Genomic DNA, 17,422 nt, shown 5'->3' with positions numbered 1-17,422 from the left:
CAACATATACATGCAGTTTATTCTATCTCACTTTCTCAACTACTGCTATCATTTTCCATTTCTTCTTCCTCTTCCTCTTTGTCATTCTCCGCATGGACTTCTAAAAAACGGCTTTGGGGGGAAACGGGGGGACAGACTGTCTCCCCCCCATTTTTCCGGTTTTTCCCCAGGCCTTCCCTTCTCTACTTGAGAACAGCTGGGGCAAAGCGTAAGGCCATTTTTTTGCATGCCAGGCCCAGAGGGAAGCCACACCCGGTTACTGAATAGTAGGCAGTGGAAGACAGGAGTGCCTGGCGTGCTCTGGTCCATGGGGTCACAAAGAGTCGGACACGACTAAAGAACAACAACAATTGTTGCACTAAGGCTCCAACTCTGTTTGAAAGGAAAACGAGTCTGTGTGTTTTCTAAATGGAATTTGTTATTATATATTATAAACCGTATGGTGGTAAGAGAGCTTCTAAACATTTTACAAAAATATACAACAGAACATTAACATTAAAATGATTGATAAAACACAGTTAAAAACAGGTATTTAAGGGCATTCAAAAGATGATTAAAGTCAGCAGTGGTTAAAAGGAAGTAAATCGCATGCAGCTTCTGCGTGTTCAGATGCGCTGGCCCTAACGAAAATGTTTTGAGCAGTTGCAGTGAGAGGACCTGCCTGGCGTCTGTCGGCAGGGAGCTCCAAAGTGGGGGTTCTGGAAGTCCTGGGGGGGAGGATGGAAAAAGGGGGGAGGCCACGTTTTTCCCACTTTCCCTCCAAAGTCATTTTTTTTCCAGGAAAAAAATGAAAATAAAAGTGTGTGGAATATTCAAACTACAGTGGTGCCTCGCAAGACAAAAAGAATCCGTTCCGCGATTCTCTTCGTCTAGCGTTTTTTTCGTCTTGCGAAGCAAGCCCATTGACAGCTTAGCGGATTAGCACTATTAGCGGTCTAGCGGCTTTTAGCGGATCAGCTGAGAAGTGGCTTATCAGCGGATCAGCTTTTAAGCGGCTTAGCGCTTTAGGAAAAGGGGGGGAGCGGAAAAAACCCGCGGGAACTCGCAAGATTTTTTCGTTTTGCGAAGCAACCCCATAGGGAAATTCGTTTTGCGAAGCGCCTCCAAAATGGAAAACCCTTTCGTCTAGCGGGTTTTCCGTCTAGCGAGGCGTTCGTCTTGCGGGGCACCACTGTATATCAAACAATTTTTTTTCAATTTTTCCAGGAAAAAAGGGCTTCAGGAAAAAACCTGTCCCCTCCCCCCATATTTCTAGTTTTTTTTCCAGGCCTTCCCATCGCTGGGCATGAGCAACAGGCATCCATTGGAGAATATGGATTAAGTTTGCTGGACTTTTACCTGCACTATCAGGCATTTCTGAAACCAGTAGGAGAACACTCCAATCACCCAGGACATTCTATACAAGATCTGAAAGTCGCGGTCTTATAACAAAAGAATTTCAGAAATAGACTGGAAAGAGAAGTTGCTGAACTTATTAGCAAACTTAAAACCATGGAGAGACCTGGTCTGAATAGAGACATTGGATTCTTATCTCATTATACATGACAAGGCTATTTTAGCCATCTCACCCCTTGTTTTTTCCTGTAAGACCAATTGCAGGCATTAACAGTCCTCAGCAGGTTTACCACACCTATCAGCCAGTCACCCATTCCCACCCCCCTTCTGAGTAATACCCCTCTCCACCTTCTCACTATATAGAAGGGTCTGGTGACTTCTGTTTCCGTGTATCTGAAGGGTTGTGCATGCACACAAAAGCTCATACCAATAATAAACTTGGTTGGTCTCTAAGGTGCTACTGAAAGGAATCTTGTCTTATCTATTTATTTTGTTTCGACTACGGCAGACCAACACGGCTACCTACCTGTAACTCGGTATTTCATCAGCAGAGTTCCGTTCTGAAACATTGCCTTTCACTAGACTATGCAACAAGGAAACTGTCTCGCTAACACAGATGTATTTTGAAATGTTTGACCGCTCTTCCGTGCAAAAGTGATGTATCTAAAAATTGTATTTAAAACATAATTTGGTTTTTTAATGTGTGCTGGATGAGGTTGCATCTTCTTCCTTTCCCAGATTATAAGATAAACAAATACCTGCACATAGCTGCATAGTGGATTTCACATTTCCAGATTGTGTGTGTGGGGGGTGTTACGGGAAATTCTAGGGGAGGGGAGAGAACACACAGCCCAAATACATCCCATCAGGAACCGGCCACTGCCTGGATATTTCAGAGACATAAAACTGAAATCCCTCCTGGACCTTCTACCATATGTGGTGGGAATGCCAAAAGGTTAAAGGGTTCTGGGAGAGTGTATACAACGAAATGAAGAAAATGTTAAAATATACCTTTGTTAAAAGACCGGAGGCGTTCCTGCTAGGTTTGGTAGGAAGGGAGATAAAGAAGAAAGATTACAAGCTGTTCCAATATGCAACAACGGCAGCAAGGGTTCTCATAGCTAAAAATTGGAAATTAGAGGGTCTACCGACATTGGAGGATTGGAGATCAAAACTACTGGAGTACGTGGAGATGGATAGGATGACAGGAAAAATCAGATACACAAAAGATCAGAGGTTTGTTAAAGATTGGGAAAGCTTTACGAAATATCTGGAAAGTCTAACTGATGATCAGATAACACTAGTGGGTTTCAAAGGTGCTCTGTAAGAAGTAAAGGGTAATGTCCAAAAGGAAAGGGGTGAATGAGAACGACTTACGGCATTACAAACAAAGAAATGCGGATATATTGTTTATTACCAGTATGGACGATTTGTGGTAAGACTGAAGGAAGTCACATTTTGCGATATATGTTGAGAACCGTTATAGTTTGTTTTGTATTTTGTAAACTAATAAAAATTATGCTGGAAAAAAACAACAACTGAAATCCCTCCTAGGCAGATGAAGGTGAAGAAACACACATCCTGGAACAGTGACCTATTAACACTCTAGACACAGGCTGGAAAATCCTATATTGAAATATTCTATACTGTTCTAATTTCTCTCTCGACCAAATGCGTCATGGACTTTGAAGACACTCGAACTCAGAACGCAAGGGAGAAGCGTGCTAAGAGAACGGCATGCATGGCAAACCCTAGCCATGATCAACTCCCACCTGGAAAGCTATGTCCCCACTGTGGAAGGACGTGTGGGTCCAGAATTGGCCTCCACAGTCACTTACAGACTCATTGGTTTTTTGAAATAAAATTTTATTCATTTTTCTTTTTCATTCATTACATACATCTTAAAGTCTTAACCTTTATTATGTATTCCTTCCTCCCTCCCCTCCTAGGCTTCCCCAACTTCCTCTTCCGGTTTGTTACTCTTTTCACCCACCTTGCTACCTCCTAACAGATAAAGTTATTAATAACATAACATCAAACCTAAATACATAGAAGTAAAAACACCATATTTCTCTATATTCTACACATTTTCTAATACTAATAGTGTGAATGTTTATTTAAATCCTGCCATCAAGTCTATCTTTGTTTCTTTGTTTCTATAAATGGTTCCTATTGTTTTTCAAAGTCGCTGTTGTCCTTTTCTCTTAGTGTGTCTGTCATTTTTGCCAGTTCTACATCATCGTCATCATCATTTTTAATTTGTATACCGCCTTTCTATCTTACAATACTCAAGGCGGCTTACAAGCTGAAGAAACAAAAAAATGTACATCTTATAACAATCTAATGCAATACAAAAATGTGATAATAAAAGATAACTTTAAAATAGGCAACCTCCATCCAAAAAGTAACATTCAACAATCATTAGAACAGTATAAAATAATAGTATCAACATATAAAAGTTAAACAGAAATCCACTCAACAGTTACAATAATATCTAAACTGTAATCAAGAAGACAATGGCAAGCCACAGTACATAAAACAATACAATACACATTGAGAAGCAGAGAGTGGGGCAAGGCAGGTGGAAAGAGGCCTTGCCTGATGGAGTCTCTCCCCTCCCAGTTCATCAACTTCTCCTGCCATGGTTCTTTACTTGGTATTTCTCCAGTCTTCCAATTTTGTGCAATCAACATTCTTGCTGCTGTAGTGGCATACATAAATAAAGTCCTCTTTCCTTTCCTTATGTCTTGGCCTAAAATACCTAGTAAGAAGGCTTCTGGTTTTTTTACAAAAGTTATTTTCAACATTTTCTTCAATTCATTATTTATCATTTCCCAATAGGCTTTTACCTTTTCACAATCCCACCACATATGATAAAACGTACCTTCTATTTCACATCTCCAACACTCTCTTTTCATTTTTATACATTTGTTCCAGTTTAACCAGTGATAGATACCATCTATACATCATTTTCATATAGGTCTCTCTCAATAGTTTACAATCTGTAAATTTCAAATTTACTTTCCACAATTTTACCCAATCTTCAAATTGTATGTTATGGCCCATTTAATCATTACCAATTTTACTTCTTCGTCTTTGTTTTCCCACTCCAAAAGAATGTTATGTGCCTTTTAAAAATAATTTTGTACTTTCTTCTATCACTGCCTCTTTGGAATTTGGAAACCGACTATGAGATGCCTTTCTTATTGTCCTCTTTAAAGATATCCTTTAATTGTCTATGATGCAGCCATCTTTGAAGATGTTCTTTTATTTCGTCATATTCTTTCCATTGCCTCTATTCCGGCCACTGCCTGGATATTTCAGAGACATAAAACTGAAATCCCTGCTAGGCAGATGAAGGTGAAGAAACACACATCCTGGAACAGTGACCTATTAACACTCTAGACACAGGCTGGAAAATACTATATTGAAATATTCTATACTGTTCTAATGTCTCTCTCAACCAAAGATGACACTCGAACTCAGAACGCAAGGGGAAGCGTGCTAAGAGGAAGGCATGCATGGCAAACCCCAGCCATGATCAACTCCCACCTGGAAAGCTATGTTCCCACTGTGGAAGGATGTGTGGGTCCAGAATTGGCCTCCACAGTCACTTACGGACTCACTGTTAAGACTGTGTTCATGGAAGACAATTTTACTCTGCTACGCCAAAGAAGAATAATTTCTCTCTTGACTGTGTATTGAGGCTTATTATACAGTATATGTTTTTCAACAGCATTTGTTCATTAGAGCTGTGATCTGAGGGGCTATACTCTCATTGCAAAGATACGTCATTTACATACGTCAACAGAATACCAGCGAATGCACTTGTGTCTATGAAAAATATCAGATCAATTCACACCAGATTAACAAATTTTGGGGATGGGAGAAATATTAAAGCACCGCTATATACAAGTGATGAATACATGGGAAATAACGCATGAGAAAAAAAATAGAACATAGCTATGTAAATCTAACTCTGATCAGGAGAATAATCTGCAACACAGCCACTAAAAGGAATCAAAATTCTAATGGAAGCAAATTCTAATTCTGAATACAATCATTGTTTTACTCTCTGTAGGAGTTATTTGATATGATTAAATATCTTCCCACACGCCAAGCCTTTCTGTTTCCCTTGTACGGGTTCTTTTCAGTTTAGTAAGGGAGTCCTTGTCACATAAGTTCTTTCTATAGGCCAACATTTCTAAGATTTCCTCCCTGTATGAGTTCTTTGATGCGACTTAAGGTGGCTACTCTGACTGAAGCTCCTTCCACACTCCGAACATGTATACGGTTTCTGTCCTGTATGAGTTGTTTCATGCGACTTAAGGGAGTGACTGTGACTGAAGCTCCTTCCACACTCCCAACATGTATACGCGTTTCTCTCCTGTATGAGTTGTTTCATGCGACTTAAGGGAGTGACTGTGACTGAAGCTCCTTCCGCACTCCTAACATGTATACGGTTTCTCTCTTGTATGAGTTTGTTGATGCAACGTAAGGGAGTTACCACGACTGAAGCTCTTCCCACACTCGAAACATTTATACGGTTTCTCTCCTGTGTGCAATCTTTGATGCAAGGTAAGGCTGCAACTGTAGCTGAAGCTCTTTCCACACTCCAAACATGTATATCGTTTCTCTCCTGTATGAGTTCTTTCATGCGACTTAAGGGAGTGACTGTGACTGAAGCTCCTTCCACACTCCGAACATGTATATGGTTTCTCTCCTGTATGAGTTCTTTCATGCGACTTAAGGGAGTGACTGTGACTGAAGCTCCTTCCACACTCCGAACATGTATACAGTTTCTCTCCTGTATGAGTTCTTTCATGCGACTTAAGGTGGCCACTCTGACTGAAGCTCATTCCACACTCCGAACATGTATACGGTTTCTCTCTTGTATGAGTTCGTTGATGCAACGTAAGGTGGCTACTCTGACTGAAGCTCCTTCCACACTCCGAACATGTATACGGTTTCTCTCCTGTATGAGTTCTTTGATGCAGTGTAAGGAAGCTACCACGACTGAAGCTCTTGCCACACTCCGAACATGTATACAGTTTCTCTCCTGTATGAGTTCTTTCATGCGACTTAAGGTGGCCACTCTGACTGAAGCTCATTCCACACTCCGAACATGTATACGGTTTCTCTCTTGTATGAGTTCGTTGATGCAACGTAAGGTGGCCACTCTGACTGAAGCTCCTTCCACACTCCAAACATTTATACGGTTTCTCTCCTGTGTGCAATCTTTGATGCAATGTAAGGGAGCTACCACGACTGAAGCTCTTGCCACACTCCGAACATGTATACGGTTTCTCACCTGTGTGCAATCTTTGATGCAATGTAAGGGAGCTACCACGATTGAAGCTCTTGCCACACTCCGAAGATGTATACGGTTTCTCACCTGTGTGCAATCTTTGATGCAATGTAAGAGAGCTACCACGATTGAAGCTCTTGCCACACTCCAAACATTTATACGGTTCCTCTCCTGTATGAGTTCGTTGATGCAACGTAAGGGAGCTACCATGAGTGAAGCTCTTGCCACACTCGAAACATTTATACGGTTTCTCTCCTGTGTGCAATCTTTGATGCAATGTAAGGGAGCTACCACGACTGAAGCTCTTGCCACACTCCAAACATTTATACGGTTTCTCTCCTGTGTGCAATCTTTGATGCGAGGTAAGGTTACTGCTGAAACTGAAGTTCTTTCCACATTCCAAACATGTATATCGTTTCTCCCCTGTATGAGTTCTTTGATGCGACTTAAGCTGGCTACTCTGACTGAAGCTCCTTCCACACTCCGAACATGTATATGGTTTCTCTCCTGTATGAGTTCTTTCATGCAACTTAAGGGAGTGACTGTGACTGAAGCTCCTTCCACACTCTGAACATGTATATGGTTTCTCCCCTGTATGAGTTCTTTCATGCGACTTAAGGGAGCTACTGCACCTGAAGCTCCTTCCACACTCCGAACATGTATACGGTTTCTCTCTTGTATGAGTTCGTTGATGCAACGTAAGGGAGCTACTCTGACTGAAGCTCCTTCCACACTCCGAACATGTATACGGTTTCTCTCCTGTATGAGTTCGTTGATGCAGTGTAAGGAAGCTACCACGATTGAAGCTCTTGCCACACTCCAAACATTTATACGGTTTCTCTCCTGTGTGCAATCTTTGATGCAAGGTAAGGCTGCAACTGTAGCTGAAGCTCTTTCCACACTCCAAACATGTATATCGTTTCCCCCCTGTATGAATTCTTTCATGCGAGGAAAGGGAGCCGTTGCGACTGAAGCTCTTGCCACATTCCCAGCATTTATAAGGTTTGCTGCCTCTATGAGTTTGTTGATGTGTAGTAAGCCCATTGCTGCGAGCGAAGCTCATTCCACACTCCAAACACGTATGCTGTTTCTCCCCTGTATGAGATCTTTGATGCGACTTAAGGTGGCCACTCTGACTGAAGCTCTTTCCACACTCTGAATATGTATACGGTCTCTCCCCTGTATGAGATCTATGATGCACAGTAAGGGCACTACTGTTACTGAAGCCCTTTCCACACTCCAAACATTCATGCTTTTTCTCCTCTCTGGGAATTTGGTTTTCACCACCCTGAGACATACAAGAGTCACCCTCCGGCTTCTGCTTTCGTCCCCCCTCTTGCCTGCTGCCTCCATCTTGAACCCTCAGATCCCTTTGCTCTTTGGATCCTTTTGGTGACATTTCTGATTGTTCCCCTTCTGCCAGCATCCCTTCAACATCTCCTGATGGAATAAAAAGGCAAACTGATGAAATGCTAAAGGAGTGTCTTCACCCCAATCATTCAGTCAGGACACCGAGATCCAGGTCCCAGGGCCTTGTGGCAGTTCCCTCACTGTGAGAAGGGAAGTTACAGGGAACGAGGCAGAGGGCCTTCTTGGTAGTGGTGCCCACCCTGCGGAATGCCCTCCTGTGAGATGTCAGATAAATAACTATACAACCTTTAGAAGACATCTGAAGGCAGCCATGCAGAGGCAAGTTTTTAATGATTTATGCTTTATTGTGCTTTTATATTTGTTGGAAGCCAGCTAGAGTGGCTGGGGCAACCCAGTGAGATGTGTGGGGTACAAATAATGAAAGTATTAATATTAGTATTAATATTTATTGAGTTTATATACCTCCCTATACCCAGAAGTCTCAGCGTGGTTCTCAGGAAAGATCACAGAATAAAAACAACAATCCAATAAAACCCCCTCCAAAAAAAAGTCACATTTGAAAAAGGATATAGGATGTCAAACATATCAACCAAAAGCCTGTTTAAAAAGGAACCTTTTTGCCTGGCATTTAAAGGCGTATAATGAAGGTGCCAGGAGAACATTCCTGGGGAAATGCATTCCACAGATGGGTAGCCACTGCAGAGAAGGCCCTGTTCTCGTGTTGCCACTCTCCGGATCTCTTGAGGAGGAGGCCCACGAAGGAGGGCCTCAGAATATGATCTCAGGGTTCGGGTAGGTTGTTTTTTTTAAAAAAAAAATATGTAGATAACCAGGAACCAAACTCAAACAGTGAAACCCCCCAGGCGGCCGATACGTTGGGTGTACATAAACAATAAAAACATATTCAAATCAACCATATGTACAATTCTATATATATTAAACTCCACACTCCATAAGATTTTAACATTTAATCACCCCATATTGTTCAAACCTACCCAAATAATTCAATATCTTCTAAAACCAGTCCTCCTCTTTCTCACTGACCTTAAACCCTTTCATTTTACGTACCTTCACAGTTAGGTATTCTAAAAAGATAATATTATTCAATTCTCCCCTCCATTTGTCATGACTGCCTCTAGGTCCCAGCTCACAGAGGACCAACGCCCGGTTGATGTAATGTACAAAAGTCTTTATTGAAGTTTAGTTTCCATTTCAAACCCCAGGGCGCGCAGCCCTACGTCTTGACTCTAGACCGGCTAAGTCCCCTCTGACTCACTGTTCCTTCCGCACCAGTTTAAGATCCTAGCCCGGCTCCACCTCCTACGCTGTTCTTTCCTTCGCTGGGTCCTTCTGCACTCTGGGGTTTCCTCCTTCCTGGACTCCTCTGACGCTGACCCCCCTTGGTCTTGCCCTTCCTTCCGGCGGGCTTTAGGACCTGGCTCCCTTTCCGGGCTCCCTGCTGTGCCGCTCGCCTGTACATTTGAACTTGGCGCGCGCGCCCAGCCGGTAACCTTCCTCCTGACCGTTTCCCCACTTCCCGATGTGGGCGTGGCCAAACCTGACTCCTCTCCTCCCGCTGGTGGTGAAAGCACTGGTCCCGATTCCTGGGACTCCCCCTCCCCACTGCGCTCTGGTGGGGAAGCTGGTCCTGATTTCCAACTGCTGCTCAGGGACTCCCCGCTGGCCCCTTCCTCCTGGGGCTTCCCCCCTGGAGCCCCCCTTGCTCTGGCCATCGGCGCTCCCCTCTGTGAGTCCTCCAATTCGCTGGAGAGGCTCGTGGAACGACTCTGGCCACTGTCACTGCCTGCACCTAGCTCGGATTCCTCCTCCTCACTCTCCATTTACTCCCCCTCCTGTGTCTCTCCTCCGGAACCCCTGACACATATGTACAATTCTATATATATTAAACTCCACACTCCATAAGATTTTAACATTTAATCACCCCATATTGTTCAAACCTACCCAAATAATTCAATATCTTCTAAAACCAGTCCTCCTCTTTCTCACTGACCTTAAACCCTTTCATTTTACGTACCTTCACAGTTAGGTATTCTAAAAAGATAATATTATTCAATTTTTCCCTCCATTTGTTCACCCCTGGCTCTTCTCCATTTTTCCAATTATTCGCTCTAACCTGTCTAGCTGCAATTACCATCAATTTTACCCATTTACATTCCTCTTTTGTTTTTAACCCGGTGCTACCCAAGCTAATAAGAACCATTACCGTATTTTTCCTTATATAACACACAGATTTTTTCTCCCAAAAAGGAAGGGGAAATGTCTGTGCGTGTTATTGAGCGAATGTGTGGTCCCTGGAGCCAAATGGTGCGAGGGGAGGCAAAAAAAATCAGGCAAAAATCAAATCGCGCGTCTCCTAGAAGGGAAACCTGAAAAGAGGAAGTGGCTGCTTTCCTGCATTCTGCCTCAGGGTCTTACTGCCCACCCACCTCTGTTTCCTTGCTGTGTTTGCTCAAACGGAACGAAGAGCAGGGAAAGCCCCTCCCCTCCAAGCAAGCAGAGGGGAAAGCAGAGTGAAAACATGCAGGAGGGAGAGAGAGAGAGAGAGAGAGCGCGCGCGCGCTGGCTGGCTTGGGTGGGTAGGTGAGGGAAAACTTTTGCCTTCCTTTCCTTCCTCCCGTTTATACCCCTCTCCTGCATTCTTAGCCAGCTGCTTCTCTGCACACCCCTCTCCTGCTCCTTGTCCCTTCTGTGTTTTTCCTTCCCTCCCCACTTAAAATGTGGTTAAAAAGCATGGATCCACATGGATCCTCAGGATCTTTCCATTGGGTCGCCCAAATTCACCATCAGATCACATAGCATGTCCATGGCTACAGCCTGCCCCCAAAAAACCACGCACCCACTGTTGCCTGGGGCTGCAATGGTGCAAAAACGTGGTTAAAAAGCATGGATCTACATGGATCCTCAGGATCTTTGCATTGGGTCAGCCCAAATTCACCATCAGATCACATAGCATGTCCATGGCTACAGCCTGCCCCCCCAAAATCACACACCCACTGTTGCCTGGGGCTGCAATGGTGCAAAAACGTGGTTACAAAGCATGGATCCACAGGGATTCTCAGGATTTTTGCATTGGGTCACCCCAAATTCACCATCAGATCACATGTCTGTGGCCACAGCATGAAGCACAAAAATGATACATCCACTGTTTCATTCAGAATGTTTTTTCCCTTGTTTTCCTCCTCTAAAAACGATGTGCGTGTTATGGTCAGGTGCGTGTTATAGAGCGAAAAATACGGTAATTTAGTTATTTCCACACTTCTACCCACAATTCCCAATGTTTCTATACCAATCTGTTTCCAAAACTTCTTAACTAATGGAGAATCCCACCACATATGACTGTGCGTTCCCATCACTCCACATTTCCTCCAGCAATTCTTACTTCCACATTTTGTGATATGATACAACCTTACTGGTGTGTAATACCATTTTTGTACCAGCTTCAACCCCTGTTCCTGGATTATCCTAGAGGTCGCAACAAAGAGTGACTGCTGAAAAATTCTTTCCCAATCTTCATCTAAAATCTGTTCCTGGATATCTAACCTCCAATATTCTTTCAAACTTTCCTCTGGTGATTTCCCCATATATAATAACACGTTATACAATTTTGAAACCATTTTGGCCCTATCTAACCTATATTCTTTCACTAATTCTTTGAAGGGTGTAATAATTCTTTTACCACATTCTTTAACTTCTTCTTACTTCAACAGGGAGGAAAGTTGTTTTTTTCTGTAACCAATTAATTTTGTTCCAAATTCCACTTTCCTCTTCCATCGTACCTTCTATTTCCCAACTTTTCTCTATATCCTGAATTGAGATCTCCTTTAATTTATCCCCTACCTCTTTTGGGATGAGCTCCCGTAACGGGCCCATTTTATCATAATACCACATTTTGGTAAGGGGAGAAAGATCAGGAAAAAGCTTCCTTCTCCACTTCTCCCATACCCAAATGGACCCCATAAATGTTGATATTTTTTCTACTCCCTTTTTCCTTTTCCTCCTATCAAATCTTCTTATTTTCCCTCAAACCGAATCATAAGATGTCTCAACTGGCAAGCTTCATAATATGAAACCAAATTGGGAATCCCCCATCCTCCACCTTGCGCTCTATGATACCAATATCTGCCGGCCATCCTTGGTTTCTTGAATGCAAAAACAAACCTATCGATTTTCCCTTGCCACCCCTTCAAAATCCATTCCAGTATGTGCCAGGGTAATACATAAAAAAGACAGGTTAATCTGGTTAACAAAATCATTTTAACTAAGGCAATTCTTGTACTAATTGATTCCTTCCTTTTCTCCCATATTCTCAACTTCGACTGAATACCGCTCCAAATTTCTTTATAATTTTCCCCTTCATTTTTGGAGGGGGAAAAGTGCGTCCTATAGAGCAAAAAATACGGTAATTCGTTCCGGAGGTCCGTTCTTAACCTGAAACTGTTCCTAACCTGAAGCACCACTTTACCTAAAGGGGCCTCCTGCTGTTGCTGCGCTGCGGGAGCACCATTTCTGTTCTCATCCTGAAGCAAAGTTCTTAACCTGAGGTACTATTTCTGGGTTAGCGGAGTCTGTAACCTGAAGCGTATGTAACCTGAAGTGTATTTAACCCGAGGTACCACTGTGCCCAATAATTCAGAGACTTCTAATTGAGTTTTATGTTCCACATTAAACACATCATTGGTGATTTAGAAAAACTAACTTTTAACCCTGATACTTTTGAAAATCCTTGCAAAATTCTTTTTAATGGCCCCGTTGGGGTCTCTAGGTCCTTGACCGTCATCATCATAATATCATCTGCATACATTGTCATTAACTCCCCCTCTGCTCTCCTTTCCCCCGGGATTTCAAATCCTTTAATCTCATTATTCTTTTTGAGTTTCATTGCTAATGGTTCCAATGCTAAGATAATGAGCATGGGAGAAAGTGGACACCCTTGTTTTGTACCACTTAGCACCTGGGCGTACCCCCCTGCCGACCCACCAATTCCTACCATTGCTTTGGACTCTGTATATATTGCTTCTATCACGTTTTGAAATTTCACTCCAAATTTATATTTTTGCAGTATCTTTTTCAAATAATCCCAATCCACCGAATGAAATGCTTTATATATATCCAATGGCATGAGAGTAAGAGGCAGGTCCTCATTTTTCACTAAATACACCATACACATCACCTTCCTAACTGCCTCCACCAAATACGTCTGAGGCATAAGCCCAAATTGCTCTTTCCACACCAATTGTACAATAAACTTTCTATAACACATATTAGTAATCGATATTGGCCTATAAGAGTCTGGCAGAGTTTGATCTTTCCCTGGTTTGGGAATTAATACCAACCTTGGCTCCAACCAGAAGGTGGAGTTGAAGCTCCATTCAAAATTCCTTGGTACAGTACAGTCACAGGTGGCACCAATATATCCTTAAAATGCTTATAATACACCACACTGCACCCATCCAATCCTGGTGCCGATTGCACATTCGATTGCTAATCTAACTTCCTCCTCTGTTATATCCTTATCCAATTCCCTTCTATTTTCTTCTTGTAATTCTGGGAGCTCCAGCCCTTCACAAAATTGATCCACCTCTTCGTCCTTAATTCCTTTATTTGCATACAATCTTTTATAAAATCCTAAAAAGGTCTCCAATATCTTATTAGGGTCTGTTTCCAATCCCCCTTTATCATCTCTAATAGCTCTAATATTTTTCCTTTCCTGATAATTCCTAATTTTATTTGCTAATATTTTTCCTCCTTTCCCTTCAAATTCATTATATTTGTGTCTACTATACCATAACTTTAAAGTGGTTCTATTTATATCCAAAACTTTCAACTCTTCTCTCTTTTGATCTATTTTTTCCCTATCCTTCTTTTGCTTAGACATCCTAAATTTCTCCTCCAATAACCTAACTACTTCTTCTACCTCCTTAATCCTTCTCTCTTTCCCTTTTTTTAACATTGACAAACTCTGAATACATTCTCCCCTAATGACTGCCTTCACTGCTTCCCATTTTGTTGCTAATGGGATTTCTGGGTCTAGAGTCTCCTCAAAATACCTTTCTACCGCAATTTATATTTTAACCTACTCAGCTCATCAGCTACCAACCAAGGGTAAGACCTATTAATGTGACCTATTTGAAGGAAAGAAGATATGGGGGCATGGTCAGTGATCTTAATCATTCCAATATTCATTCCCTTCACCCATTTCCTAGCCTCATGTGATATTAAAATACCATCCAGTCTTGAGAATGTTCCATGTGGGCTAGCATAAAATGAATATGAGTAATCCTTGGGGAACAACTCCATCCATAGTTCCAATAATCCAAACCTCCCACATAATTTTTTTAAACTTCATACCCTTTTCCTTTTTGGAACTATTTCCCCCTTGTAGATTAACATTAAAGTCCCCCCCCCACAACTACTTTTGTATAAGGCGAGGATTTCTCAAGCTTCTGTAAACACCTATAGAGAAAATCCAGCTGGTGCTTCTTAGGGGGATAAATGGATGCTAATGCCACAGGCTGACCCTCCAAGCAACCTTGAACAAAAACAAACCTTCCATTCTTATCTCTTAACACCTTATTCTCCACAAAGCCAACATTGGATTTAATTACTATTCCCACCCCTCTACTTTTCAAAGTTCCAGAAGCAATAAATTTTTTTCCCTTTTACAAAGCCAGGGAAATTAACCTCCCTCTTCCCACCCCCCCCACAATATGTTTCTTGCAAAAAAACATCATCAAATGTACTTCCCAGTCCTCACTCGCTTCACCTGATTAACCAAACCTCTAACATTAAGAGCTTTACACACAATATTCACATTCTTTATCACGTCTTGCCCAACCATCTCACTTCTCCTTTTCCCTCCTTTTGTACCATACCTGCCTGGAGGTAAACCCAACCCCAACCACCATCCCAACTAACCCTACTGTGAGCCCTACCCTTTCATCCCCACAAAAAAGTCCAGGAAAAAGAAACAAGAGAATAACTGTGTGCCGCCAAACTGTGCCCATACGCAAAACTTAGGTTCATAAGGAAAGAAGTATTGTGGTCCTCAGCCACTTAAGGCTTTATAGGTCAAAATTTGCACTTTGAATTGGACCCCGTAACTAACTGGCAGCCACTGCAGTCAGACCAGGATGGGTGTAATATCCTCGAACCGCCTTGCTCCAGTGAGGAACCTGGCCAGTAAATTATGCACTCGATGAATTTTCCAAATTGTCTTCAGAGCCAGCCCTACGTATAACGCATATCTATATCTAACCTTGAAGTTCCCAGAGCATAGACAACGGTAAATAGGCTATCCCTGTACAGATAGAAGCTTAGCTGGGCCACCAGCCAAAGCTGATGGAAGGCACTCCAGGCCACCTTGACCCCAAGCCCTATGGGGAGCCCAAGGAAGGTCCCCCACCTGCCAGAGTTGGCCTGCAGGAAGGAGAAAGATCTGCCCCTCCATTGGGAAAAGATGTCCTACTCCCATACAAAGGGGGGAAGACCTATAAATGACCTATAATTCTTAGCTGAATTATATAAAGAATGCATTAATTATGGGAAATGTAAATATAATATATACTCAGCCCATCTGGCTGAGTTTCCCCATGACATCTGATGGGAGGGTGTTTCACAGGGAGGGCACCCCTAATAAGAAAGCCCTCTGCCTGGTTCCCTGCAACCTCACTTCTCGCAAGGAGGGAACCGCTGGATCTCAGTGTCCGGGCTGAACGATGGGTGTGGAGACGCTGCTTCAAGTATACTGGACCGAGGCCATGTAGGCCTTTAAAGGTCAGCACCAACACTTTGAATTGTGCTCAGAAACGTACTGGGAGCCAATGCAGATCTCTCAGGACCAGTGTTATGTGATCCCTGCGGCCACTTCCAGTCACCAGTCTAGCTGCTGCATTCTGGATTAGTTGCAGTTTCTGGGTCACCTTCAAAGGTAGTCCCACGCAGAGCGCATTGCAGTAGTCTAAGCGTGAGATAACCAGAGCATGCACCACTCTGGCGAGACAGTCTGCGGGCAGGTAGGGTCTCAGCCTGCGTACCAGATGGAGCTGGTAAACAGCTGCCCTGGACACAGAATTGACCTGCGCCTCCATGGACAGCTGTCAGTCCAAAATGACTCCCAGGCTGTGCACCTGGTCCTTCAGGGGTAAAATTACCCCATTCAGGACCAGGGAGTCCCACTCGCCAACCCGCCCCCTCAAAACAGTACTTGTGTCTTGTCAGGATTCAACCTCAATCTGTTAGCCGCCATCCATCCTTCCCCGCCTTCACTGGTTCCCATTTGAAAGAGAGGCAGAGCTGGGTCTCATCCGCATATTGATGGACACCCAGTCCAACCCCCCTGATGATCTCTCCCAGCGGCTGCATGCAGATGTTACAAAGCGGGGGTATTATGGGATGGGAAATACCCTTTGCAAAAACGCGGGCATTAGGAGAAATCTACACCAAAATGCTGACCAACTTTCAAGAGGTTGAAATAATTTAAAATTAAATTCTTTAAAATTAACACTATTTAAAAATAATAACATGTGCAAATCTGGGTAAATTGACGACCAGAAAAAGGAGACAGAAAAAAACTTACATTGAAACGGGGGTATTATGGGAAATACCCTTTGCAAAAGCGTGTGCATTAGGCGAGATCGGCACCCACCAAAATGCCGACCAACTTTCAAGAGCTCTCTTTAAAAATAATAAGATGTGAAAATCTGGACAAACTGATGACTAGAAAAAGGAGACAGAGGAAAAGAACTTGCATTGAAAGGGTTTGCCTAATGGGTTCTTTTTCATCCCTCCCCACTCTCCCCCCAGCTGCACCCCCCCGTCTCTCCCCCTTTATAATACATAACACATACGACCCACCTCCAGCGCCTCCGCGAGGAAGGACAGCCGCCGCCATGACAGGTATCTTTCCCCCCTCCCAAGCGGGACAGGAAGCGGAAGCTGCTATTCTCCCGGCAGCCTTTTCCCCTCCGCTCTAGGAATCTCAGCTCTGTCGTCGCTGCTCTTAACCGTTTCGGAGCCGAGCGGCAGGAGCCTCTGGGCTTCTCCGGGCAGAGAGCGAGGAGAGGCGCTGGTCTCGCCTCCGGAAAGCCCCGCTGGATCAGCTGCACGGGAGCCCTAAAACGTTTTCTAAACTATTTATTATTATAATTATTTTCAGTTTTGAAAATAACGCTTTTCATTTTGGTACACAGATATCCAATCCGAATTTGCAATAACTGACTCCCCCCCGCCCCGTTTCCATTCCCCCCTTTTATTCTCCTTGCATATAATTACTATATATTTCCTCAATTAATTTCAACTTCATTCCCCTCTCCTAATTCTATTTTTAGTTCATCAATGTTACATCAAACCTGCTAATGTTTTGACGTTTTTACAGTGCTCTCTAGAATA

At 43.1% G+C, this 17,422-nt stretch overlaps 1 protein-coding gene across 1 annotated transcript; it reads right to left on the bottom strand.

Moving 5' to 3' along the window:
- Positions 1 to 620: 620 nt before the first annotated feature.
- On the bottom strand, positions 621 to 17,012 carry LOC309335217 (uncharacterized protein; the record flags this gene model as incomplete). The annotated part of the gene is made up of 4 exons (XM_081850091.1): positions 16,889 to 17,012; positions 6,647 to 8,083; positions 1,339 to 1,421; positions 621 to 707 (listed from the first exon to the last, which is right to left on the bottom strand). Exons 1-4 carry the CDS (start codon positions 16,923 to 16,925, stop codon positions 621 to 623), a joined length of 1,644 nt encoding a protein of 547 aa, XP_081706217.1. The 5' UTR covers positions 16,926 to 17,012.
- Positions 17,013 to 17,422: the final 410 nt, after the last annotated feature.

The sequence above is a fragment of the Podarcis erhardii genome (genome assembly GCF_964252035.2).
Source record: "Podarcis erhardii genome assembly, chromosome: 2".
NCBI classification, from domain to species: domain Eukaryota; kingdom Metazoa; phylum Chordata; class Lepidosauria; order Squamata; family Lacertidae; genus Podarcis; species Podarcis erhardii.
Note: the sequence above shows the minus strand (reverse complement) of the source record. Positions and strands in the feature narration are given on the sequence as shown.